Raw genomic sequence first — 25,671 nt, forward strand, 5'->3', positions numbered from 1 at the left:
TCCGACTTGTCGGAAAAGAAGCCAAGTTCTGTGTTTCCTTCTCAAATAAACTATATATATTTTTTTCTAGAATATGACAAAGAACTTCAAAAATATGAGACGTTGTAATAATCGTTTCCTTAAAAATACACTTTGTTTTTTAATATTTTTGCGATCAACGGATGCGCTTTTACACGAAAGGGAAAACAAGTTACTTCGTTTTTGGAAATTTTGATGTAACTTACCCAGCATGAAGGAACATATAGAACGCGAATCTCCAGAGCTCGAGACGCTTGTCCGGTCTGTAAATGAAAACGCTGTCGATCGGTACTGGCCCCGAAGGATTCACCTCTCCCATCGCCACCGTGTAATACGTGAAGAAACCCAGCTGCAAGCATAAATTCACGAAAGATTAATTCATCGTTTTGTCATTTAACTATCTTATCGAGTAATAAATTCGTTCGCCTCCTACTAGCGTATAAATGCCAATCAAATTTTATTATTCCCGATTTTCGTTTCATATCCAGCCATAGAATCTCTCTTCCGCTTCGCTTGTACCGCGAATTTAGAATCGCGACGTATAGGAAAATTAAGTTTAAAAGTATATCGTACCGTGATAAAACGTTTCTTTCAGTAATAGCTGTTGAGAATTGTGGATCTTAATCGCCGAAATAAAAGTAAAGGAACGTCAAGGTTACATTTAGAGTTCATATTAAACAGTTTTAGATTTATTTAATAAACGATTTCCAGGATCTTCGTCGATATACTTTAGATATCTCTCATGTTAGGTAGAGTTTGTTGAGAATTGTGTATCTTAATCGCCGAAATAAAAGTAAAGCAACGTCAAGGTTACATTTAGAGTTCATATTAAAACAGTTTTAGATTTATTTAATAAACGATTTCCAGGATCTTCGTCGATATACTTTAGATATTTCTCATGTTAGGTAGAGTTTGTTGAGAACTGTGGATCTTAATCGCCGAAATAAAAGTAAAGGAACGCCAAGGTTACACTTAGAGTTCATATTAAAACAGTTTTAGATTTATTTAATAAACGATTTCCAGGATCTTCGTCGATACACATTTGCACGCGTTTCAACACTCTCTTTGTCTCACCGTCTTCCATACCACACTGCCAACGGAACAGTTGCATTCATCTGTTTTTCTACGCGGCCAATCTAATCTAGCGCACAAAATTATACATATCTCAATAATAGCCATTATCGACGTTGCTTATCAAACTGGACATCCTTTGGACGTGCTTTCAGGCAAAACGTCGTTGCCTGTTTTCCAAGCCAAAGACGCGTAAGTATATTTCTGGTCCTCGACAGAGAAGGGAATCTTCCCATAAAAGGATATTGCGGATACAGATCTCCCGTGATCTGCCATTGCATTATACACATTGTGCCCCGGTTCATAACGTTGTATATATAATATATCGGCGATATTGCACAAAAATATTAGAATACATCGGTCACTACTCGACTTGTCCCTACGTCTAATTCAAAATAAACAGGCGCGCACCTTACTGCTCGAGTGTTTATTGCGTGCTTCGCCAGCTTTATCGAAATTAAAATCTCCATTTCTGTCTATAATATAAGTTTATTCGACTGTAAAGTCAGATATGTTATCGGTTTTCAGGAGATATTGTGGCAAGGGTGAAAGAAGATTGAATATGAAAAGGAAGAGCGGATGGAAACGATAGCTATAGATCCAATATCTTTTATAATAAATCTATCTAACAGAGGTCGTAACTTAGAATAAAAGTTTTATATTAGATCGAAGGCTCGTTCGTTGGATTTTCTAGGGCGGTACCACACAACATACGAGTTTTAGCATGCTACTGATGCAACTTTTGTGTGCACGTTGGTCGATTAGTAAATCTTTCTATGAGATTCTTGTTTCTATAACGAGAAATTGGAACTTTTATTCGTAAAATTCACTGGTTTTTAATATCCCGGCTATCAAAAGGAATTCCAAATATTTACATTGGCTTTGTTATTTCGTTCATGTTTTTTTCTTTCAATAATGTCACGCGACTTTCACGTATTATTTCAATGGTTGCGAAAAAAACATTCTATTTCAATCGTGAGATTATTTTACTTCCATTACGACGGTTTCGAACTTCTTCGTTTAAACCAACGATGTTGCGTGGCCTTTTTAAGTTACTTTTCAAGCTTACCTTTGAGTCTCCTGTCGTTTGTGCCATCTACTTGTACCGAATAAACCCGCGGAAGCAAGTAATTATTTTTTTTCTTTCTAAACTCACCGCCAATCTTGTACTCGTCCAACGAAATTGAGAAATTGATAAAAAAAAGAGAATTAATTTGACTCCTCGTAGAAACTCGTATCTAAGAAAACGATCGAACGAAGAAAGGGGAAACTTAAAAATAGAAATACAAAATTTAAAACACTCTGTCATCGTGTAGTACTTTAAAATCAAGAGATGTTGGCGTGGTCGTGCACTGGCGAGAGATACGAGTGACATGCCGCGTGCTAAGGACGTTTATTACGTCATAATGATCCGAACTGCCGGCTTGCCGAGTGAATGTAAGCGGCTAAAAGAGGAGAGAATACGACACGACGTTGGTGGTGGTGCGTGCAACGTTACGACGACATAGCGGCTGCAAGCGTGAATGAACGATATAAATCAGGGTTTGTAATATCACGTCGACGCCGGTGTGCAGACGCCGTTTAGGCATATTGTTTCTGTAAACGAGAGAAATATAACGGCGCCTGGCTATGTACAACATTTCCCTGGCGGCTCAACAACAATGAGAGTCGCGTCTTCAACAAATTGCCCCTGCGTGGGCTCGCAGCCGTGCAACCTAGGCAAACTTTTCCCTTCGCGTTAATGAATTATTGTATTTTCATTTCATAGTTCAGAGAGTTTCCACCTTTTGCGCTTCGACGTTACACGAAATTCAATGCGATCGAAACTTCTGCTTAATTTTCTTTTTAATCGTTTCACGGTGGGACACGAGAGCAAGACAGCTAGAGATTTTGCTTTTCAGATTTCTATAATTTCACATATTATATATTATTGTATTTTCGTTTCATAGCTCAGAGAGTTTCCACCTTTTGCGCTTCGACGTTACACGAAATTCAATGCGATCGAAACTTCTGCTTAATTTTCTTTTTAATCGTTTCACGGCGGGACACGAGAGCAAGACAGCTAGAGATTTTGCTTTTCAGATTTCTATAATTTCACATATTATATATTATCGTATTTTTGTTTCATAGCTCAGAGAGTTTCCACCTTTTGCGCTTCGACGTTACACGAAATTCAATGCGATCGAAACTTCTGCTTAATTTTCTTTCTAATCGTTTCACGGTGGAACACGAGAGCAAGACAGCTAGAGATTTTGCTTTTCAGATTTCTATAATTTCACATATTATATATTATTGTATTTTTGTTTCATAGCTCAGAGAGTTTCCACCTTTTGCGCTTCGACGTTACACGAAATTCAATGCGATCGAAACTTCTGCTTAATTTTCTTTTTAATCGTTTCATGGTGGGGCACGAGAGCAAGACAGCTAGAGATTTTGCTTTTCACATTTCTATAATTTCACATGATCCTAAAGATTCTTAACGAAATAAACGCATAATCGAGATGACACGAAATCTTTATTTGAACTGTTCAGAGGTCTCGATGATTAGCTCTATGAATGAAGAAACAGAGAAAAGTGATGATATATATATATTTATTTTTTTTTTTTTCAAAATTCATCTTGCTCTTCAAAATTATTTATATATTCCGGCTAGCTAAGTAAACTTATTGGAAATAAATAATTTGTGGCGAAAAGACTAATCGCGTGTTTAGGTAATGAAATCGAAAAATATAGAAAATACAAAGTTGATCGATTTGCTCTGTGAGAATTTCGTTTATTAACCTATTAAGGTCTAACATGGTGTTACGTAACATTTTATTTTTAATCTGATATTGCGATATTATACGTAGCATCATATTACGCGTAGAGTACTTATGTATCTATTCTACATAACTCTATTATCATCGAGGAAACATTGATCAATGGAATAATTAACCTGGCTGCTCGAGGGAATACGCGTGCATTAACTCGTTAACACCGTTTCATTATTATCTCAAATTGTGCGTCAATTTTCGGTTGCATCTTCGCGACAGCTGTAAATCGTCCGCTTTCAATTAAGCTTCTTTGATTACAACCGTGTCCCTGAACCAGACAAAGTCCTCTAATTCCAATGTTCGAGGACGCGCGTCTGGCGCGTTCCTTTGTGCTAATGGAACAGAGAAATTCGCGAGAACACACCTAAGAATGGAAACCGTGCCCTGGTCGGGCGAGTGGAAAAGTCTTGGAACGCTGACGACTGGAACAACGACCGAGCCTTCTTTCTTTAAGACGTTTAAAGGTTTAAAAATGGGCGAAGGAGAAGCGTGAAAAAAGGACAACGCGGACGAAGAACGAGTGTTACGAAGGAAGAAAGAAGAAAAAAAACAACGTGAAAACGAACAGAATAAAAATTGAAATAGCACGTATACGTAGAACTGTAAAAGAATGTAATAGACTGTAGGAGAAATAAACCAACAAAAAGTTTAATTTTCGAAAGATGTGATCTTCCCTCACAGTCTTTTCAAACTTCAAAAAATTCCGGATTCGATTTCTTACTTTGATGTCACTTTACGACTAGCAAGAAATATTTTAATGCGATATATTCGAAGATGGGAAGAATTTTTTAGCCACTGACAAACGATTATTTTAATGCTACGACAGTCGATATTTTTCAAATTACGAAGAGAGTGGAAAAACTGGCGCGTAAGCTGAGACTCCAATAGCAAGACGATTCTGATAACAAGAAATTACTTGACAATAAGCCTTAACAAAATTTTCCCTTGTAAAAAGTAGAGAATGTGATTTATCGAGATACGTTGAGACGAAAGAATAGCGCATATCGAATATCAGATTTCAATATATATGTATACATCTGCAATATTGAGGCAGAATCCGTACGGAGCGAAATTTCATTCATGATAGTCTTAAAAGAGTACACGGAATGGAAGAAAAATTCGTAACGCAACGTAGAACAGTGGACTGTCGTAAAGGGGAAAGAAATAAAAGAGGGAGGAATGTAAGCAGAGCAGCGAAAAACAAGCAATAAAGTGGAAGGAAAACGAAATGTAATGAGGAAGAGAGGGAAAAAAAAACGAGCGAAAGATAGAAGAGGTTGTTGCAGTCTGTTGACAGTGGTTGAGGGTTTCTGGTCGTCCAAAGCACAGAGGAATGCAAATGATTGCAGCCAACTCGATATGCGAAAGAAGGAAAGAAGCCACGAACTAAAAACACAGTGAAAAAAAGGAAAAGAAAAAAAAAACAAAAAAAAAAAAAAAAAAGAACAGAGAAGTAAGAGGAAAAGTCGACGAGGATAACAGAAAAGGATCCTCGATCGTTCCAGCTTCCTGGAAAAGTATACTCCCGTGAGCATACGCTATGAGTATACACCTGTTTAACGTCGATGCCTCGTACTTTGAAGAGCATTAGAGGGTAATGCACAAGTATTCGTTGAAATATATAGGGTGATAAAGGAAAGAGTCTAGTAGTACAGAGACTTATACCGTTGACTATGAAAAGTCAAAAATATTACTGTATTAGCGTGTCCATTTTATGGAAAACAGACAGCGAAATTTTCTCGAAAACGTTACTTTTCGATATCGAGAGCGTATTATAAAGGTTAAATTATTATTACAGTACAGATTATTACTCACACGTCATATGCATCAGCCCCATAAATCGAAAAGTACAGGGAAGCGATGGGTGTTACAAACACTGTTCTTTTTAAATTTACCTTGGGTTTAGCTTGGATTTATCTTGAGAAATTTATAAAAAAACGAGGTTGTTTGGTTTTATACCTCTGATAAGAAAATTCGTAACGAATTACAAATTTTCTACAAGCTTTCCTCTTGATGAAAGTTCGAATATGTAAATATATTACAACAGCGAGCTACGTTTATTTTCGAAATCGTGTATCATTCGTATTGTCTTACAGGTAAAATAAATTTTACGATCAAAACTTTGTAACAGATAGGTACTAGGTTTGTAACACATAGATCTCGCGAGTATTTTGGCCGCGTGCCACGCTACCGAAACGTTTAACAACGCTACGATGTAAAGTATAATATACGTGCAAATTTACCTGAAGCAGCATATTGCAGAAAATTGTTTGTTTCCACCATACGCACATATCATGATTAGCAGAACTCCCTTGCGAATAACTTTCAAAGAATTGGCACGAAATAATTTAATCCCTTCAGATACGAAAATATATAGTTTGATGGTTGTGTTACGGAACAATATCGAAACGAAACTCGTATGGGTTGTGTAATTTCCCATGACGGTCTATAACGCACAGCATGCCATGACAGCAGTCGAAGCTTAGTGAAGAAACATTATACAACGTCTTATGTATTATTGTTATTATCATTATTATAAATATATCTTCAACGAAGAACGAGAATCGTAAGACTCAAGGTTTTAAGGAATTCGTAAGACAAGCATGTACATCGTAAATTTATCTCGTCTCTCGCGGGAGACGTTGGTGGGAGGAAAATGAGGAAAATGAGAAAAAGAAGGAGGGTCTGAAGCACCGGCACAAAGGAGAAACAAAAAGTCTACCAGAGTATGACGAGTACCCCTTATTAAAGTTCATTAAGCAGTGTTTCCTCTAATTGCTTCATCTTTTTTCCAACGCGAGTCACTGGTTCCTTCTCTCAGGAATTTTCTAAAATTCTAGAATTGAACGACACGGCCATGTATAACTAAATTCTATCGTTCAGTTTTGCCCTGATCGCGAACAACGATTGCGTAGATGGTGTACAGTAAGCGGGAATGAAATCGCGTGAATCGACGTTCCTCGTTCCATTTAATTTGACATATTTTTCAGAAATATGCGAGAACTAGGATAACGTTTATTTTTCATACTACACCGTCAACGACCTGTTAACGAATTCATAAAACCATGAAATCGTAAAATTCGCAATTATCTTGGACAACCACAACCGAGTAAATCGAACATCACACGAGACAAACGTGACAAGTCCGTTTTCTCATTAAAACGCTAATAAAATTTACAAAATAACACGCGTAACATTTTCGTACAATGTTTGTGCAAGTATTCGAATACTTTCGTGATGTATTTCGTTTACGAAACTTCTATTGAAACGACTACGATGATACAGCGGACTATTTACAAAGGGAAAGGTACATTGGCAAACTTTGAGTTCGAAATGTCGGTAATTAGCTTGTATTCTTTTTAGACCTCGTTCAGTTAAATTTCCCTTTCAGTTGGGGAAAGCTACAGCTCGTGAAATTGCAATATCAGAGCGGAGACAAGCGGTCGCCTACCTTTGAAAACTTCTTTCCTCTTTCTGATTTTCGAGTTTCAACGTTAATCCCGAGGCCGTTGCTTCTTTACCGGTCCATCACCCGGCTACGTGAGCTTCGTAATTAATTAATTCTCTCCCCTTTTAATCCAGCTTTCGTCATTATTGCACTTGCCGCTCTTTTTTGTGTTCTTTTCTTTCCTTTGCCACGGATGACCTCGGCTCTGTCTCATTTTGTTTCATCCAACTCCCGCAGGACTGTTAATAATTAGTTCTATCTTCGTCCCCCTATTTTCTCTCGTATCTCTACGTGTATTAAGCTTCTACAATTCCACTTCCTCTCTCACTCTGTCGTCTTTTTTTTCTTTTTTTCTTTTCTTTTTTTTTTTTATACGAAAGTGTGAAACTGATTACGTTGCGGTGGATCTAGCTAAAAAGAAACGTTACAATGTTCTGTGGTGAAATTGCCGCATACGAGATGCTGTGATCTTTGTATCGTTTGCTGCCGCTTCTTGCGAATTTTTATGAACTGATGAATTATATGTATCATGTATTATTCTTACTACGTATTATTATCGTTTTTAACTCAGGTGAATCTGAGATTCAGAATTTGATCCGAGTAAAACCATTTAATTAATAAGATTGACGTTTGTGACTGTGGTACGCAAACTGAGACGTTCTCACTGAAATTAGTCGACAAATTGAATTTTTTTAACGATCAGCATCTAACGAAACTCGAGGCGCGAGATTTACCAAAATTTCCAAAAATATCAAGTATCGAAACGTCTAAGCGACTGCACACGTTCGTCACAGAAGAGAGCATCGTACGCCGAGGATAAAAGGATAAATTAAACAGGTATAGGAAACTATTTAAGAAAAGTAGAAGCGACCTAGGAGTCTCTGAAAAAATATGTACGTCGCTTGGAAAAAAAATTACTACCGTCACGTACTCTCCCTGCTATAGGATACAATTTCTACAAACAAAATTCTCTCATATCCCTGAAAACAACGAAAGCGTCGAGAACAAGATCGTTGCCTCGCATCGTGTATCGCAAAATCACCGGATGTCGATCGATCCATCCATCGAACGTGAAATTTTGTTACGGGGACCTTTATCATTCCTGTTTTAGGGGAAAAATTTCATCGACGGTGAGCATGTTGCTTTGAGATTCATGCGAAAACGTCGGTCGTTGAATCGGCCGAGAAAGAGTATAAAAAGAAAGAAAAAAAAAAAAAAGAAAAAAGGTACAACGAAATGGCCAACGCGAGCTGGACGGGGACTGAAAGCGTGGCTTAAAAAACACAGAAGGAGGGAACAGCCGAATGAATACTAGAGCAACAGAAAAGAGACATCGCGTGAAGAACCGACTTTGTAACTAACAACAGCCCATTCCGCATTACTACCTTTGTTGCACAGAGAGTCTGTGTGCTTGTGCGCGTTCTTTAACGCAGAACTTTGTTCAACTTATTGGAGAATTCGAGTGAGAACGAGAGATGAATGCTTTGTTTTTACACGGAGATAATAACGATCGTTTATTAGGTACGTAAGTAAGTTCCTTTGAATTGAACAACGTCAATGGACAGACGGCGGATGTCGATGGAAATTTATATTTTTATCAAACATCATGTATCACGCTTTGGATATTTTATACATTGCTGCGTATTATGTGCGTTGTGGACATTTTTGGAATTTTATTAATATAGTTTGTCAACTTGTGATTATTGCTAGATCGCGGATGATTATGCAAACAAGACTGACGTTTTCTCGGATACAGTTGAAGAAGCGTAAATCGAGCAGGGATTTGTTTTATTTATTGTTGAATGTTATAACGACTATTTTCAGTTCTTATATTTTTTTTAATATTCTTGCGCTCTTAAATTTCCTATATTTTCAAGAGAAACGATCGAACTAACTAAAATACATTTCTAGCCAATATAAGCCAATATTCGCACGCTATGATAATTAACTCAAAGTTGGACTAACTTTATAAGCTCCGGAGCTTAGCTTATGCAACACTGATTTTAGATGTGGGATTGATATGAAAATGACATGAAAGTTAGTTAGCGGTCTATTGTATGTGGCATCTAATAGGAAGTTTGTTCCCGTTATATGCAAAATCAATTATATTATAGTCCGAAGACCATTTTTTGCCACGGCGATCTTCGACTTAAAAGGAAAAACGCGAATATTAACGACGAAATAATGAAATTAAATGGAATTTAATTGACAGTTTACATGGCACGTTGTTTCTAAAGTCTGAAATACGTCAAAACGCTAACGTGCATCGTTGTTCATTTCATATTCCATTTTACCATTTGAAACCACGTAAGATATCAATAGACCGAGTGTAAGTAGCTTTTAATAGCACGTTTGCGCTCTTTAACGTACACAATTGTTAACTCGTCGATATCATCTCGTTTCGCCTAATGAAATTGCATTTTTACTAGTCACGTGCTCCCTCATTATTTTCTATTTACCTCCTATAATTATCGCCATGTATTTCCATCTTGATCTACGATAGAGTATATGCACACGACACGACGTTACGTTAATAGAATAATGTTATCGCGCTCTGTTATCCTCTACAAAATATACTACAATAATTTTTTCGTTTCACGTAGAACAACAACGAACCGAATGTTCCTGTTATATTTCCGAATCCACGACTGTCTATTTGAAAATTCCTCGCTCTTTAACTACGAACGATAGACTATTCGAGGGACGTTTATTTTATTCGTGCGCAAGATTCCATGCTCCTCGGTCCACTACTGCCCGCTAGACAATTTCTTACCACATTCTAACTAACAGTAAGAAAGACAGACTATTTGAGGGATGTCTATTTTATTCGCGAGTAAGGTTCTATATCTTGTCGATCCATCACTGTCTGTTAGAAAATACCTTACAACATTTTAACCAAGAACGACAAACTATTCGAAGGATGTCTATTTCATTTGTCAACACGATCCTACGCTTCTCAACCTATCACTGTCCGTTAGTTAAAATTCCTTACAATATTTAAGTACGAAAGGCCAGGCTGTGGTATGTCTATTTTATTTGCCAGCAAGATTCGCTCCAAAAACAGCGCCATAGAAAATGCTACGAGTCTCGGAGGGCAAGCGAGAACTTCACCGCGTCGCGTTACGAAAACAAAAGTTTCGACGATTTCGAATTTCAAATGTAGCGTCGTCTCGCAGCAAGGAAAGACGCGTGGTCGGAACGAATGCGGCACACGCGAGGCTAAAGCGAGCAGAAGCAAACGTGGAAGGAATGCAGGCGAAAATCCCATCGTGAGAATAATATTCTCGTTCGCGTCGATTTCCACGATATATTTTACGGGGATTCGCTGGGATTTCTCCTTCGTCAGCGTAGATCGGGATGGCGCGTACGATTTATGCATGTACAGGATATCGTAGTAGCGGCGGACGCAGCCGAGGAGTAGGCCGATTCCAGGGGAATCTCTCGATAATCGTCGCCGTGTAATCGCGTTTGCACTCGAACCGACGATTTATGACCAGTCACGTCAGTGCCAAGCGTACGCGTCTACCTTCGGCCGCTGATTAATGCGGCCGGACCTCCACCGTGGAAATAACATACAGAACTCGCGTTTTCAACCGGCACAAACGTCCTCCGCCGTGACGTGACATTTAACGAGCCGTTTGATCGACCAGCGCCCCCTCCTTCTTCCGTGTTTTTCCGTTTCCGAAATTCTTCGCAACGAACCACTTGGACACACGACCGAGTCGTACTACTTGCTCGATGGCCATTTTCATTGCGGCGTGTCGGAAAATACGCCAAGGATATTTGCAATACGCGAAAACGACGAAGGAAGTTCGCGTAGGAAAACGAGTCACGGACGATGGTGTTTTATAGGCATTATTAGAATTACCAACGTCTCGTTCACGCATTTTCACGTTTATTTGTTTCGATTGGTGAATCGAAGAAAGGATAATTTTCCACGCAAGCGAAAAACGAATTATTGAGCGTCTAATTTAATAACGACACGATGTATTTCGCGTTGGTCTCGTTAATTCGTGTGACATTCAACTGCACCTGGTCTATCATAATTCTATGATATGGTAATATGTCGGTGCTACACGAATCTCTTAGGCTCTTGCATCGACCCAGAAAACGAATCGAAAGCGCAAATAGAATAAGCTGAAACACGCTGAATTGTCCAATAGTAGTTTCGCTGAAGAAAAAATAATTTACACGGAGAAACATTTAGCGCGAAACGATCAGTGAACGCCAATTAAGCATAAAATTTGAATCGAAGCAAAATTAGAAGGGAAAGGCTTTTGTGAAATTATTCCATGTATAAAATTTGAACTCAGAATCATGGCTATTCTCCAACAACTCGTATCAACGCTACTCCGAACGAAGTCGAATCGCACAAAAGCTGAAGCACGTAGAATATCCCATTAACGTGCCTGGTGATTATCATTAGGGCGAGGAAACATGGAATTAACGTAAAATCAAAGGCGCGAAAGCGTGTACAGGTTGGCCGGCCTCGCGTGCAAATTTCAGATACAGGCGCGGTACATGTCGGTTATTGGAGCGTGTTGGTCCAGCTCCAATTCATCTCGTTGAGCGTGAACGTCATCGCCGTTGTCGTCGACGCCGACGGTGTCGCTGGCAAAAAGCCTCTTTCACGCTCCGGGATTCCGAGCCATCTTTCTCGGCTTAGGTGCTTTTTGCAAGCCAGTCGTTCGGAAAAACGGATGGAGTGCGATAATACGGGAACTCCTGAAACTACTTGCGAATAACCTGAGAAAACAGCCGCGCTTTTGTCGAATCCACAACGACCTTTCGTTGCGAGCGCCAGCTAATTAAAATGTCGAACTGCCGCTAAACCGATTATTTTCCCACTACCGCAGAATTTTATCCGAAGAACGTTCGATCGTTTCAGGCGTTTCTTGCGATTGAATTAGCACGGAGAAACGCGATAAATTTCTAATATTTGGCAATTTGATCGTTTTTATCGCGGAACGAGACGATAGATAGAAACGTTTCTCGATGTACTGTGCTTTCAACGTGAAGGCAAATGTATGAAAATTGGAAATTCTCTGGAATGGAATTGGGTTTATAAAATTTGAGAGGAAGAACAGCGACAAATTATCGTATTTCATTTTTCCGTTACTTTAGTAGCGTGTGAAACTGGATATTTTTTTCCACGCACCGCGCTTTTGTACAACGAACGTACGAAGATTGAAAGTCCTTTGAAATGAAATGAAATTTGCAGAACTGGACGTGGAGAAGCGCGATGAATTATGATGTTTAACAATTTGGCAATTTTTCTATTAAGCCGGTGATAAACCGAATATTTCTGATTCTACCGCGTTTCGAGTTAATTCGGAAAATTGGAAATTCTCCGGGATGAAGTGGAATTTATAAAATTGGAAACGAATAAAAGCGATGGATTATAATATTTAACAACTCCTCCGTATGGCAAACCGAATATTTCTCGATATACTCGGCATTTATCCACATACTGTACGTAATGGAATTACATTAAATTTACTACATTCGAAATAGAAAACTACGATCAATTCGTAAGTATAAAAACTCCTTTTTATTATTTCTCCATATTACTGCATTTGTATTATAATTATTATGTTCATATATTTGATTCGTTTCGCCGTAATGGCAGGAAGTAAAATTTCGTTTCGCAAATTGACGAGATGAAATTGACACTTGCGGGTTTCGTTGCCTACGGTATTGTTTGGTAACGGAACTACACAGCGTATCGATTCGATGTTAATCAAATGAAAAACACGTCAAAGACACGATTTCCTGTTTATCTATGCGTTTTATACTGTAGCGGCAGTTTTCAACTAAAAGCAGAACACGTATGCACGCTGATAGCGAGAAAGTTGCAGCGTACAAGTGTACGCGTTTATCTACTGCACAAACGTAAGTCGCCAGTTCGTATTCGAAATATTGGGTTGGCAACTAAGTGATTGCAGATTTTGTCATTAGATGGTATTGACAAAATCCGCATACACTTAGTTGCCAATCCAATAAATCGAACGTAATAACATTTAACCATGAAAAATTGGCTTGAAGTTATGGTAATAGAATAACGGTAATAAAATACAGTAAGAATATAAATATAATGAAAATATTAAAAATACGCTAATAAAGTGGTTTTAATTTGGCTTCAAAATAAGCATCGCGCAGAACTCGCAGAACTGTACAATAACTGTAGAACAAAAAGAAAAAGTAACTTTACTTTCGACATTTTTACCGGCTTAATCCGCGCTTTAAAATTAACAGAACAACCGCAGAAGCTTTTTGCGTGTATCTCAAAGTTTCCATACGTTTAGTTAAAAATTCAGGAAACTAAACAAGGTCGGTGGAAAAGTTTCTGATTGGTGTAAACGCGTCGAAAACTAAAATACGGTTTCCCAGTGTCGAAGAACGGAACAAACTAGAAAAGAGCTTTTACTAAAGGGGAACGTTAATTTTTGGATAATATATACGTGATGCGCTTGTGACAACGAAAGTTATAACGTATGAGCTGAAAAATTAAAGACTTTTTTTTTTTAATTCCCTTCAAAATTTACGCGTGCGTTGTATCCTCGCGATAAATAATTTTGTGGAAGCGAATAGCTCGGATTCGTTGCACAAATCGGTCGTAAGATTAAAATTAAATCGAATGGTCGAAATGCAACCGAATTACGTATATTTATCAAACTGAATCAAATTAAATGATCGAATGAAATAGAAAAATAAAATTAACGTTTGATCATCGTTGAACATTGAACATCGATCCAGCTAACGAAATTGAGAAATTTCATAAAAAATGGTACTGGTCAGTTTGGTTTTCGAAAGGCTCGATCGCTTCTAAACCGCGTGATTTATCCAATTTAAACGCTACAACAAACTGATAAGACCATCATTTAACTTCCGTTGATTTTATGCTTCTATCGAAGCAGACAAATTATAGTACGAATTTAAAGAATAATATAATACGATGTTACATGGAATCACATAATCGAACGTTTCCATTCATCGTTTACGATAATACAACAAGAACAAAAAGACTCACTGTGTTCTTATTTGCAAAACAATTCGCTTTATTGTTGAAATAATTCCCATTTAAGAAAAATGGTTTGCTCGAATTACGGCGAAAGAACGTCTCTTCCAAAGGTATCTTATTTTCACAGAATGGAAACATTCGCGTACGTTGCGCCTCCTTTCCTCCTGGCAACCTACCGCCCTTAAAATTCACCTCTAACCCCGCGAAATGCAGAAAGGAAGCCCGAAAGCTATCGGGGGGCGCGTCTAGCGATATTGTTAGGAATGCAAATTAAAGCATTCAAAGGCTTTGATGAACTTGCGTGAGTTCTGGCGAGCTTAAAAAACGAGGATGCCGAGCTAAAGCGCTGATGGAAGAAGAAACCACGAGAAAGAAAGAGTTTCATCCGGTTTCAAACGACAGCTGAATTGGAGACTTTTGACTGGACAAACGCCAACGCTTGCCTTGGGTTCTAAATGTACGCCTGTATCTATAGTAGAGAAAATTTAATTATTGAATTAAATTAAAAGAAATTTTCTGCTGTTAATTTTAAATGTTAATTTCCTACTTCGGATTAAAATTTTATATATATAATTTAATATATACATGTTTTATAATTTCGTATAGTTCGAAGGATAATGGCGTACGTAATAAAAAATATCGGCACACGTATTTATTCATATTTATTCTAATATTTACGCGCATGTTAGTTAATTAGATCCGAGTATATTAAGTTTAAGTAAAGTAAGTCATTTAGAAGCAACGAGAATTGTTCGGTTAAAACGGCGGACAAATAGAAAATTCGTGATTCGTATCGGTAAAGAGTGTAACAGAGCATGAATAAGAGTATAACAGCGTAATATAATAATAAATATAATAAAGAAATAATACAATGGTATGTGAATACTTCAATTGGAAATGGTCGTTTCAATTTAAAAGAATTAAGGTACTTTGCTGGTAGAAGGAAACAAAGCGTAGAATTAAAAATATAGAACTCTGTTTCTAGACTTAACAAAAACCCGAGGACTACTGTGTTAATGGATTCTTATCCTTTAACGCTTTTAATATTGATGAGGAGGACCGTTTTACCGGAAGTGCTCGCCTTGCTCGTTTCTTCCACCTCAAAGAAGAGAAAGTTCCTCTTAGAAGGGGCGTGCTTTGTATGCTTAATCGTTAACGATTCATACGAGAACCGACTACGGAAAAATGTGGCTAAGAGCGAATATCCCTTGCCCTTTGAACATGCAAAGATTTTGAAAGCTACTTAAAAAGGATCTTTCCTTTCAAACTGAAAATGTACATACACCGGGTGAAAACAACATTCCGGACTACGCGTAATAAAGAAATTTCCTTTTCGGAATATTAAAATGCTATCAATTACGTGCTAGACGATATTGAACGAGCCTGTGTAATTTACATTATACATATTCATCGAATAAACTTTCTAACAATGTAAAACAAAAAGTTGCTCGATGTATAGAAAATTTGTCCACGCAAAAATATAAATTGCGATTCACGGGTATATAGAAACTTTGCAAAAGAGAAAAGGGAGAAAGAGAAGGAGAGACAGACAAAGTGTAGAAAGAGCAAACAATTGAAAATCAGGACGAAAAGCTCGGTCGAATGTGCTGAAATTTGATCTGAAATAATTGTCGAGGATTATTCTACGAGCATGATTCTTAATCCCTCTGTGCATCGATAGTAAGCTCTCCAGTTGGAGTAGTCAGACAGAACACGACGAAGATATTTTTAAACGCGTCCAAGCTTCGTGTTGTCAAGGACGATCGCAATTTACCGTAGGTAACGACACTGCCTCGATCGCCCAACGAAAGCTGAAAATTCGTCGACTCGCGATAAACGACGATGGACGGTTTCGAAGTTAAGCCCGGTTGTCGACAGAAATTATTGCAACAGTTAAGATAATCCATCCACAAACTCCCGCTGGATATTAGCCATCCTGTCGAGTATAACGTTATATCGAGTACTTTATGCTTCTCTTTTTTTTTTCCCTTGGTAGAGATCTTGGCAGGGGATGAAAACTGCGGCTGTACTAAATTTCCACGCTTTCAGATATTTTACGCGATCGTGAAAGAGAAACGTTTGTGGTTTACAGGATTTCTGAGAGGGTCAAAAATAATTTTTACTCTCATCTGCTCTGGCTGTGCAAATAAACCTACGTGAGAACGACGTGGTTCAATGAACAGTGCAACGTTCATTGTTACTCGGACGGGGAGAATAGTCTCGGATATTACGTGTCGATTATTGCGGTTAAATTATTGGACAGTGATAATAATTCGAAGGAGCTGTTTCACGCAACAGAAATGGCGATGGCGAGACGAACGTTGCGGTAAAAATAAAATATCGGAGCAAGATTCGGCGGAAGAATACGCGCAAAGAAACCACTGTACTTGCAGCGTTGGTCGAACAACGTCCGATAGAGACGAATTTCGGTAAATTTTAGGAAAAGATAAGTTAAAAATTTCTATGAATATATGAATACTTAAGAGCGTTTAACTAACTCTATCGTGCCATGAAATTTAGAATTTCCATTGTAAGCATATACTTTTGTACCTATATTTTAAGAAATTTCTTCTATCTCGAACGTACGAATCAACGCAAGATAGTATTAAAAGGAGATTTATAATCGCATTTTGTGTAATTATTTGTCAATTATAGAATCTCTGCGAAGGTAGTCGGTCGGCAATGTTTCATTGTTCTTATTGTTAACAATACGTCGTTTATTATATTCTTATTAGAAATCAAACGAACCAAATATACAGAATACAATAGCTAACCACTTTATTCGATCTATTCTGCAATTGATCGGAAATTATTCGGGTCGTATAAATGACCGGGGTAACTAGGAAACAAGCGTTCGTAAAATTAGCCAACATTAATTGACAAACTTGACAAAACTTGTATCAACGTTGATTCGATCGGTTACAGCCATTGCTACAACATTTCGACTATTCGCATTCAGCGTGTAGCTGTTATGTCTGACCATTGACCATACTCTGACTACTACGAATCGATTTGCCGTATCTAACCGCAGCATTGACACGAGCTACTAATTCAATGGAAACAGAACCAATTCGATGTCCGATTGTTTCGTTTCATTGTTATTTTAACGATGCTTCGTTGTTGCTTCCTATTTCACTTTATTTCGTTCTACATATGCAGCTACGATTCCTTACGCGCCGATATTCGTCGAATTGTAAACGGAAACCAGAAAAACACGATCAACACGTGGTTAATAAAACTTCCAGTTTAACGAGAGAATTTCATATGCAACGATTTAGTATAAATTTTATAGTCTTCGCCTCGCTACCACTTGGACTACGGGTGCAACAAGAACACCGACGATGAAAGAATCTACGTCGAATTAACTGACAACGAAAAGATTTGCCAAATTCTCATCAGCGAAACGCTTCGGAAACAGGTCGAAATTAGTTTTCCCGGCGCATTTTTCCACGAACAATGCCACATACAAATAGGGAAATTTTGATTTTCACTAGCTTTCGGAGCTGAAATTCGCGCGAAGCATTTCGAGCACAGCACCGTCGAACAACGAGTTTCCCGAAGGAGAACGATCCGAAAGGAAGAGAACGGATAAACCCGATTAATCAAATCGAAAAGCGAAGAAACAGGGAATACACGGATGTTAACGAGTATCGCACGAAAGATGACAACATTTTGATCGTACGATACACTTTCGCGTCTCGCTATCGACTCTGGACTTTATTCCGATTTTAAAGAGTAACAATCTCCTTTTCTTCCTTCAGACGTCTTACGAACGAGATTGGTACACGCGCGATGAAATTTGTGCGAATTAAAAGACGCTTCGCGTCGTCACCCTTTCGTCGGACAACTTCGCTGACTTTAACCGCAGAAAAACACGGTCCGTCGGTAACTACGACTAAATACAATAACATAAACAAGAAAGATAAATAGACGCAGTGAGAGTTAACGTTTGCGAGCGAAAGGTTGCAGTTACGTGTCCTGCAGCTTGAAACAGTTTAAAAGCGATCTCGTGCAAATTTGTATGCGGTCAAGTTTATATGGTGCGGGAGAGCTGGTGGTGTTAGTTTCATTCTCTCTCTCTCTCGACGATGTCCTTTCTTCTCTTGCATCGTCAATTTCCTCTATCTATGGTTATCACCGAGCCCGGCATTCTACGGTTTACAGGTGAACTTATGGTGGCGCGCGTGTATGGTCACAGGTGTTTGAACGCGTGTATGCAACTTGCGTGTTTGTTTCACTTGTCTTCTCTACGCGTTTACCTGTACGATATAGTGGGATATAGATGATGTAGGTACAAGATCTGGCGCGCGACCATGTCGGATAAACGTGACTTGCGATCTCGTGTGGAGATTACTTCTGGTATAGAGCTATGCGTCGTTTCTGCGTTATTGGTCGAGGTTTGTGGTTTCTACCGAAGACTTTTAACCATTTGCGGTATTTTCCAAGTCTCGTTCCGGTTGGTTCGCGCTCGTGTCGTTAATCACTGCCGTCAAGTCGATATCGCTTAGTTTTTTCGTTGTTTCAATATTTTAAAAGCAAACTAATACGAAGGCTGTATAATACAGGGTGTCTGCGAAATCATGGTACAAGCAATCGAGTGACGACTGTGCATGCAAATATTAATTGAAAAAAAGAACAACGTCTTTCCGCGTAACGTTTCGCTTTCGAGAAAAATGAGATGGAAAATCAACTGGAAGTTTCTCCTTACGAAATCTCTGTTTCTGATCGTGTCACGATTTGCTTCCTGATTAACAAAATGTTTCTTAAGAAGTATTACTAATTTTATTTCTATTTATGAAACGATTCGAATTAAATAACAGGAATAAAGAAAAATAGTAATCGATCTCGCGGAGGTAAGATAACAACGACAACAGGAACCAAATTGTGGAATTATTCGCCTTTAATGATTGAATTTAATGATAAAAGATACGAGCAGAAACGGAAGTTTTATAGTTGGAAATTCTCAATTAATAATCACATGCGTTTCCAAACTCATTTCTCTCGAAAACGAAGCCTTAAACGAAACGATGTTGTTCTTTATTCTCTTTCACGTATCTTTGCACGTAGAACCATCAACCGCTTATACCATGGTTTTGGAGACACTCTGTACATTATGGGCATTGTGTTATTCTACGCGAAATGTGACGTCGAGTCACGCTAGATAGAAGATCGCAAACAGTTAATATACCGTGAAAATAAATTACCAATAAATATCATAAATTTAGCAATTAAGAGGGAAAATGGTGTAGGAGCGCATATAGAAAGAAAGAAATACACAATTCGTTCCTGTTTACCTGGAAATGTTTCCGATGGATTTTTAGCGTAGTTTGAAGTTCGAGAGATTTTTCTGGTAGAATTTAATTCGACTCATAAGTTTCTTAAATGGAGAATTCTATAATATTGATATGTGCGTGTTTCACATTTTCACCCTTAGCTCGTATAATTTTACGTCGGTATACATCACTGAAAATGCAATGAAACGCAGATGGCCAAACATATTCATACATGTGTGTTCATATCTGCAGCTGTTTATACACATAGCGAAGTGTTTTCGCAAGTGTTTATGCGTTTGCATCCCGCCAGCTTGATGTAGTGGAATAGATTTGACGTGCAGCGCGCCGAAACGAAGAGCACCATTCACCAATTAATTTTATAGAATGGTTTCGTTGCTGTACCATCGCAATATCGAAACCTCGTATTAATCCGTTAAAGGTCGAGTAGTTTTTTTATCGAAAGCTATTTCTGTTAAATAATTTATCATTTTTCGTAGTAATTTTACGATCTTGCAAGGAGTGTCTTTACCTACATGATTCGTTTTGATCTTCCCTTTTGATACGATTTTGGTTCCAACGTTTGAAAAATAAAAATATCCTAAAAAATATTAGCGAAAAGGAAGAAAATATTTAAAGTACATCTATACTATGATATTAACTAATGACTATTATTTCGTTGAATATCTATTTCTCACGCTGTCATAGTACTATGTTAAGTTATGTTTCTCGGATAGAAGATTGCGCGGAAAAAATAGCGAGAGTTTCCCTTCGAACAATTTCGTGAAAACGTAATGTTTGAAGGAATTCGTAAGTTTTGCCATACGAAACGAAATTGGAAGCATGGCTTACGATTAGGCTAGAACCATTGGCTGCACGTGCCACGTCGTGGATTTATATCGTGTCAATCGCTATACACCGAAATGCTACAATTGCGTGTGACCAACGGTAATAAGGGAAGTTCGGTGACTTAGGTGACTTACGAAATGGCTGCTAGAATTTCCAGCTCGCAGAATGTTCTAAATTTTAGGAAATTGTAATGCAGGGATTAATTTATTAAAAGCGTACGTGTTAAAGTTATTACGATCGATAGACGACTGCCTCTCACATTTAACATTAACCTAAACAAATAAATAAATAAAAAAATCAACTTTGTTTTCACCCAATAGTATGTAATTCGCATATATACAATATCACAGGCATTTTATTAAATTTTCTATTATATTTTAGAAAACAGAATGTTCTGAATGGAATTTTAAAATGTTTTATACGACGCACACAATCGAATAACAAAGTTTTCCATGGTAAACGTTCAAATATCATTTAGTATATGTTATACCATACTAAAAAACATTTGGATGACGCGATACGCGATAAATAAAAGATTGGAGTCATAATTCAAGTCGAAGAAATATCGCCGATATAACAACGAATTATAGCTACTTTTATTTCGGTTCTTTCGCAAGAAAAAGGTAAAGATACTCGAATGACGAGGTGAATCTGCATGAAAGGGAAGATTCGGTCTCAGGTGTGTCGTACATCGTCCCGGTCGGACATCGAAATGGCTTTTCTCGCCTCCAGGGACCTAAGGATCGAGACTGTGCTGCGACCAATATCCATCGCATACCTTCTTGCTCCAGCGAATCTCGATTCAGCCAAGTCTAGACGCGTTATCGTTAAATTAACATCGACCTGAGTCTGAACAAATTTTCAATTTTCTCTATGCCTATAGGTTTACGTAGCCTCGCTTATCAAGCGCCCTGCGTGACTCGAAAGAATTTCTCCAGCGACAATAAAGATGCCACTGATCTCGATCTAAATCTACCTGATATTCTCCTCGTACATTCTGAAAAGTTTTCTCGTCGTTTCTATAGCCTATCGAAATGGAAATTATGGGGTGTCTGTATGGTACGTGGAAAGGTATTTTGGCTTTTACCGAGGGATCTTTTATCTTTGCTAACAGATTATTACTTCGCGTTAGGAGATAACGCTCTTTGTTAGGAGATAAAGCACGAATTATAAGTACATTATTGTTGGTACCGTTCTTTTCCTTTCTTTTTTTAAGTCTCTTTCGATTCGATCGTAATTTTCGTAATTTTTCGTTAGCCAGATTTTTGAAATTGCTTCGAAAAATTGAAAACTTTAATTCGAACGTTTAATTTATCAACGTTCACGGTAATTTGAATTTCACATTGTAGAAAGGTCATTGACTCGTGTAACCCTAATGAGCATTAGATCGAAACGTCGAATAGCTTTAACGAGATAATAGATTGCCCGATATGTACAAGCCATTAATCGCTCGTGTTTCATTAACGCTGTCCAAAATTTAACATGAAAAACCATTTATAGCAAGTTTTTACTTGAACTCGCTGTGTTACCGAGTAATTAATCAAATATCCACGTACAATGATACTTCAGGCAGAAGCTTTGTAACAAAAAAAAAAAGAGAGAGAGAACGAGAGAGAATCGTATATTTGGAAACTAAATTCTTTTAAAAATTATTAAACCGTTACTTATTATTATCTTTGCTATTTACCCTAAAAATAAATAAAGATAAATAAATAAAAAATTAAAAAAGATAAATCCAGCATAAATTTCAAACCTTTCTAAAACCACGTATTTATCTGTGGATAATGCATTTCCAACGACGATTCCAATTACCGAACAAAATTTCACGTAAATTGAAACCCTACAAATTTATTAAAATTTCCGAATCTCTACGGGACAACATTTTCAACATCGGCAGGAAAATGAAAAAGTCAGCGGCGAATGTCCCCTTTATAGGCTCGTTTGTTGATTATGTTCCATTATTACATCATTACCATTAACGCGTACGACGCATCGAAACGATCATTTAATCGTTGCTGCGATTCGATCTGTCCAAATCCGACTACAATGGTCCGCAGGAAATATTATACGATCATTGAGAGAGAGGAAGAGAGAGAGAGAGAGTAACAACGTTATTCCATCGAATGCAACGTAATTTGATAATTCGCGGCTCGACTCGCTCAATGGCCAATAGCGTTAATGGATTATGTCACTGGTTATAGTAATTCGCTTCCGTCCACCGTACGGGTATCCTCTCTGTCCGCGCGTTTCGAGAAATCCGATATTAGGCCAGGGACCATTTAGTTTATTCGGAAGATACTGATGATCGTTCGAATTACGAGCGTGGCGATAATTACTCGTAACGTAATTCATAAAGTTTATTTCAGCCATGCGTTTATTCGTAACGAGATTCGATTTCGAACTATGAAATTACGGAAAAAATGGGACTACGCGATCACGAAGATTAGGAAGACGAAACAAGTGAATTTTGCTTGTTTTTTCTGACATAATTTTTGCCAGAAACGCGTCTCGAAATAGCGAAATGGTAATTGGAAAGGGTAGAATCGAAAGTGAGAAGCGCGCGTGTAACGTACGTGGAATTAATCGTTTCGAATATGCGAGCGAAATTGCATGGCTGTTTCAAAGGCATTATTATGTATTATCCGCGTCTATGTATTACAATAATGAAACGGTATTATTACATCAGATCCGAATGATCCTATTTCGAAGATACAATTGGATATTTTAGAGACACGCACGATGCGAGACTCGCGCGATCCAAAGATCACAATGTGTAAATGTTGCAATTTACTTGACGCGAGATATCCGACACTCGCTGCATACGCGATGTACAAAATATTCTTTGTCTCGTTACAATGCTAATAAGATTTCAAATGTTTCGTATAACACGCGTAATAAATATATTGGTCGAAAGACTCGCACAAGAGTATTTTTGTAAACTTCTGCGTGTATATTCGAAGCGTAGTAGGTTTCGAGGTGATTTAAAAATTGGTTATATTTTAACGAACGTATTGACATAAATGGTTTCGTTGAAAGCCTGGAGATTCATCGGATATCGTTGAAAGACCGCGTGTTCTATCTTCAACGAGAACGTGTACGAGAGAAGCTAAGAAGAAACACCGGGCGAACGGAAAAATAAACGATTGGAACAAAGCGAGGGAAAGAGAAAGAAAGGAAGAAGAATAGAGAAAAAAGAAGGCTGGAACGTGACGACTGAAATAAATCGACGAAGGAAAGCAAGAGAGGAATCGAGATAGAAGCGTGGACACGGTTGAAAGGAACTTTCGCCACGACCTTTCCTTCTTAACAAACTTTCTACTCCCTTTTTGGAAAATAGCCGCAGCCATTTTCAATGAAAGCGCGTGATACTGCCAGGACCTGGATGAAAATATTTTGAAAACAAAGCTGCGATGAAACAAATTCGCAAGAAACAAGTTCGCTATAAAAAAGAAACAGAAAAAAAGTGGTAAACCTTTCTTCCCCCCGTTTACGTGCATCGTTGCAAAGAATAATCGTTGATTTTTAACGAGGCAAAGTAAATGTTTATGAAATGAGATTGCAGGTAGAAAAAGATGTATGAAAGTAAGCGGACAAAGAACGAACGAGAAACGGCTATTGGAAAGGTAAATATGTAAATTACGAATGAAAAGAGGAACTACAACGATCTCGCGATGACGCGTGTCTTCTTTGAATTTTTGTGTTTATAAATATACTGAAACGTTTAGTGTCCCAAAGATTGTTCTTTTATAGAAGAATATATAAGAAACGACTGTGTCGAAAAACTCTCAAATTGGATTTTGAAGACTTCGAAAAATGATATCGTATTATACTAATACGCAATATATTACAGTACGCATACATAAAATATATAAATAATATCGTAATCATATTATAAATATTTTTTGTTTTATGATCATTTAATCGTGATAATTAATAGGTGAAAATTCGACAACTAGAAAATTTAACACATTGGAATATCGTAACTTTGTACATCTATAATTCATAAAAAAATATTTCAATTGTTTAAAACAGTATGATCTTACATTTCTAAATTCATAATAATCGAGCTATATTAATCGGAGGTTTCGATGTCATGTTGTGCATCGTGTTCAGGCTTTTCAGTTATTTTTACGAAGCTTCACGGGCCAAGTTCTCGGCATTCGAATGCAGTTTCGCCTTTATAAAATTATAAAACGCTTCTGCGCGTTTACGCACTCGGAACGAAAGTCATTTGCATGAAGAAGGAAACGTCGCTTGCTCGTGAACTCTTTTACGATTCACGGCTGACTGCAGTTCTCTTTTCGCGTTTCTTATTTCGTATTTATTCGCATGATTTGTGTCGCTAGGCTTTTTCCTTGGAAAACCAGTCGTCGCGCCAGTTTCTTTCAGTTTCGTTCAACTTTAAAATTCTACTTTTAATACGCAACGTAAATTCCGATCGTTCGCCAATCGCTCCAATTTATTTATTTCGTTTGTTCGTTTAAAATATCCAAACGACGGAAACGTATTTAAAAGTTGCAAGTTTCTTGTCAATGAGAAATTGTTTGCTATAATATAGCATCGTTTAAGAATTTGTTATTTAACGCTACCAGATTTATTGCTATGTAGACATTCACATACAAACAAGAAGAATATTACGAAGAAGGTCTTACAGAGAACTTCATACGAAAAACTTTCTACAAGACTCGTATTCTTATATTCTTTTTATATTCTTCTCAGTGGAGACTCTTTAAGCCACTTTCTCAGTAGTATAAGACCGAATATGTCAGACTATGTACGTCGTTCTCGAAAAATCACGTTTAAGGGAATTGTACGTGGAAAACATAGAAGATATATATTTTTATATATTTTTCAATGTCTTCTTGAATAATTCAATAATTAAATACAATATTTTTCCAGCTAGTTTATAATTGCTATAAATCGTAATAAACGAAGCGATTAATATGTCTAAAAGTAATAGGAAAAATTCAGCGGAAGGATAAATCGGGATCAACTTCTACTTGTTTAACTTGCTACGTTTTCTAATCCAATTCACCTTTTCATTACTCTGGTTAAACGAGTTTTATTACTAATATGCGAGAAATTAGCAGGGTAAAATTTTCTGCTCTCCGTTTCGCCCGCAGGAAAATCTAGCGTCAGTTCCCTTATCAAAAATCTCTCTAAAAATAACGTGAAAAATTT

The 25,671-nt window shown here is 37.6% G+C and overlaps 1 protein-coding gene across 3 annotated transcripts in view; it reads right to left on the reverse strand.

Annotated features, from left to right (window-relative positions):
• Positions 1-25,671, reverse strand: part of LOC132907363 (protein rhomboid) — a 500,462-nt gene that overhangs the window by 40,517 nt on the left and 434,274 nt on the right. For all 3 annotated transcript variants that reach the window (XM_060960390.1, XM_060960389.1, XM_060960391.1), the window contains one exon: positions 225-367. In XM_060960390.1, coding sequence (XP_060816373.1) covers positions 225-367 — 143 coding nt within the window. The remainder of the gene's footprint in view (positions 1-224; positions 368-25,671) is intronic.

Source organism: Bombus pascuorum, chromosome 5 (genome assembly GCF_905332965.1).
Source record: "Bombus pascuorum chromosome 5, iyBomPasc1.1, whole genome shotgun sequence".
Taxonomy (NCBI): Eukaryota; Metazoa; Arthropoda; class Insecta; order Hymenoptera; family Apidae; genus Bombus; species Bombus pascuorum.